Below are 2,449 nucleotides of genomic sequence, written 5' to 3' on the forward strand. Positions count from 1 at the left end.
TTTATAGTAATCCTACAGAAAATGACTATTCAGGTAACTTTCTGTTTCAAAAGAAAGGAACAGTGGCAGTTGATGAACAGCTTCTCTTTTTGACATTATTTTATATATATATATACAATTTTCAAGTCTTAGAAGGAAAGCAAAATATTCAATCAGAAAAGCAAATAAGCCTCTAATGGAATATGACAAGCTATTCCCATCTTTATGCCATGGAAGCATTACAGAGTGAGAATCTAATCTGATCATTGCATGCAAAAGCAAAAAAACAAAGTTTTCTGCTTTCTCCTTTTATTTTTCAACACTTTTTCAATTTCCATCTCTCCAAGCTTTCTTCATCTTCACCCTGCTCTCTTCTCCCCATTTTCCCCCCTTTCTCTCACTTGAGCACTTTATAAATATTTTCAGTCCTTTCACCGAAATGGTATCCAATCTTTGGTCAGATTCTTTGCAAATTCTCTTTTTTTTTTCTCTTTGGGAAAAAAATGTAATTTTACATTTCATCAAAGTATAGGGATTAAAATGTAATTTTTTTATAATATATGAATATCTTGTTCTATTTGAAATAGGTAAAACAAGCTAAAAGGAAATGTAGTGGGGCTTTTACATTTCATGCTGAATTTCATTTCTCCAGGCAATACAAACTTGTCAATAGCAAAAGAAAACAATCAAATGAGGTCAACTTTGATAAATATTGCACAGACAATAACTCAAAGAAGATGTTAGCACCATAGAACTCCAACTCAAAAGAATGAAACCCAAAAAAAAATAATTATAAATAAGAATTTTCTTCATTGCCTTGGAAAATTTCAAGAATTAAAAAGGGAAAAAAAAATCAAATATGATCATCAAGGGGATGAAGAAATCAAAGGAGAAGATGGTGGAATAGCCCTTCTGCTTCTACTCCTACCTCGAATTTGATTTCCAGAAGGAGATGATGAATTAGAAGAAGATGAAAATCTTTTTGATTCACTTGTTAATTTTTTCTTCTCTGTTTCATCAACCTTCTCTTCTATTTTATGATGCTGAACTTTTGTTGAATTTAAATTTGCAGGAAGAACACAATTGCATAGAAATCCTGACCAAGAACAAAAATAAATAACAATGAACAACAACACCTTCAAATTTAAAATTGAAAATTTTTTTATGGGTTGCTTACCAATTCTGGCAAGTCGATTAACCCAGCTAGGGATTGGATTACCAGTGAGTCTAATGCAAGCATCATTGCAGAAATGGTTGCAGTTCTTAGTGATCAAATTATAAGCATTTCCTCTGTATTTCTCTGCAAGTTCCTCCATTACTGCCCTCACTTCTGCAGGACCTATTTCTGTTTTTCCGATCAAAATTGTTTTTCTAAATGTAAATCCATCGCACTGCTTTGGTTCTCCTTCGAAAATTCCTGTTGTTGGGTATTCGTGTGCCCCAAACGCATACTCAATTCCGTGAACTGCAATTCAAGACCCAAAAGGAAAACAAAAAACCATTATCTCACAGGAATATATTGAACTTTCTGGGATTTTCCCAGAAAAATGAAAAAAGAGAAGCAGTATAGTACACAGTTCACAGGCATTCCTGAATGATTTTGAATTTCCAGGGATGAACTAACATTCCCATAAATCCCAGAACAGGAGAAAAAAGAAACGGAAAGATCTGAAACCCAAAATTTCTCTCATCCACGTTTTTCTTGCACATTCCCATTAACCAAACAGAAAGCGATCTAAACAACAGATCTAACAAGCAGACATTGCAACCCCAAAAAAAAAATCCAAGCATAAAAACAAAGTAAACAAGAAAATTAAATAACCTTGTACCCCAGAATGATAGACTCCAAGACCAAGCCAATAAGCGTAGCCATTCATGGGTGTGAGATCATAAACATTAAGATAAACAGGAACAGATCCTCTTGAATCTTCATCAGAAATAAATTTCTTTCTGCAGAGCATTTTCTTTGATTTTTGTTTTCTTTCTTTTGTATAAACTCAGCCAACCTCACTCAAGAAAATGCATTATATGATAGATGAGATGATAGCTCTGTCGTTTTTCAACTTAGCTTAGCTGCTATCAAAATGAACTCACTCACTCTCTCACTCTCTGCAAGTAAAATAAGAGATTATTAAAAAGTGGGTGTGTTTTGATTTCTTGTTAAATTATGTATTTTCTTTTCTTTTCTTTTCTTTTCTTTTCTTTTTTTTATTGTTTTTGAAATTTGGTTAAAGGGTATGAGAATCTTCTATTTAGGAACGCCACTCCGGCGGCCGATAGTGCCGCCGCTCTGTATTTGTTTAAATGGTTTTTAGCTGATATAATTATATTATAGCTTCCATGAAAAATTTGTAGAAGGATTTTGATTCACCATAGATTTAAAAAATATTAAATCAAACAATTTTGCAAGCCATTAATTTTCTTATTTAAAATAAAAAAAATTAATTTTTTGAGTTGTTTGAATATTTTC

The 2,449-nt window shown here is 32.4% G+C and overlaps 1 protein-coding gene across 2 annotated transcripts; it reads right to left on the bottom strand.

The window, feature by feature from the left end:
• Window positions 1–368: 368 nt before the first annotated feature.
• On the bottom strand, window positions 369–2,233 carry LOC110625907 (deSI-like protein At4g17486). 2 transcript variants are annotated; one of them, XM_021771600.2, is made up of 3 exons: window positions 1,802–2,233; window positions 1,199–1,444; window positions 369–1,075 (listed from the first exon to the last, which is right to left on the bottom strand). In XM_021771600.2, the coding sequence occupies exons 1-3, from the start codon at window positions 1,938–1,940 to the stop codon at window positions 846–848; spliced, it is 615 nt and encodes a 204-aa protein (XP_021627292.1). In that variant the 5' UTR covers window positions 1,941–2,233; the 3' UTR covers window positions 369–845. The 2 variants fall into 2 exon arrangements, with proteins under 2 accessions (XP_021627292.1, XP_021627290.1); XM_021771598.2 differs by having other exon boundaries at window positions 1,157–1,444; window positions 1,802–2,216.
• Window positions 2,234–2,449: the final 216 nt, after the last annotated feature.

The sequence above is a fragment of the Manihot esculenta genome, chromosome 11 (assembly GCF_001659605.2).
Source record: "Manihot esculenta cultivar AM560-2 chromosome 11, M.esculenta_v8, whole genome shotgun sequence".
NCBI classification, from domain to species: Eukaryota; Viridiplantae; Streptophyta; class Magnoliopsida; order Malpighiales; family Euphorbiaceae; genus Manihot; species Manihot esculenta.

Excerpts from the sequence above, each read along its gene's own strand:
- LOC110625907 (XM_021771598.2), bottom strand. The coding sequence starts at position 1,940 with ATGCTCTGCAGAAAGAAATTTATTTCTGATGAAGATTCAAGAGGATCT. Across the intron at positions 1,445-1,801 it reads CTATCATTCTGGGGTACAAG|TTCACGGAATTGAGTATGCG; the intron begins GTTATTTAATTT and ends CTTGAATTGCAG. Across the intron at positions 1,076-1,156 it reads TAATCGACTTGCCAGAATTG|GATTTCTATGCAATTGTGTT; the intron begins GTAAGCAACCCA and ends GTTCTTGGTCAG.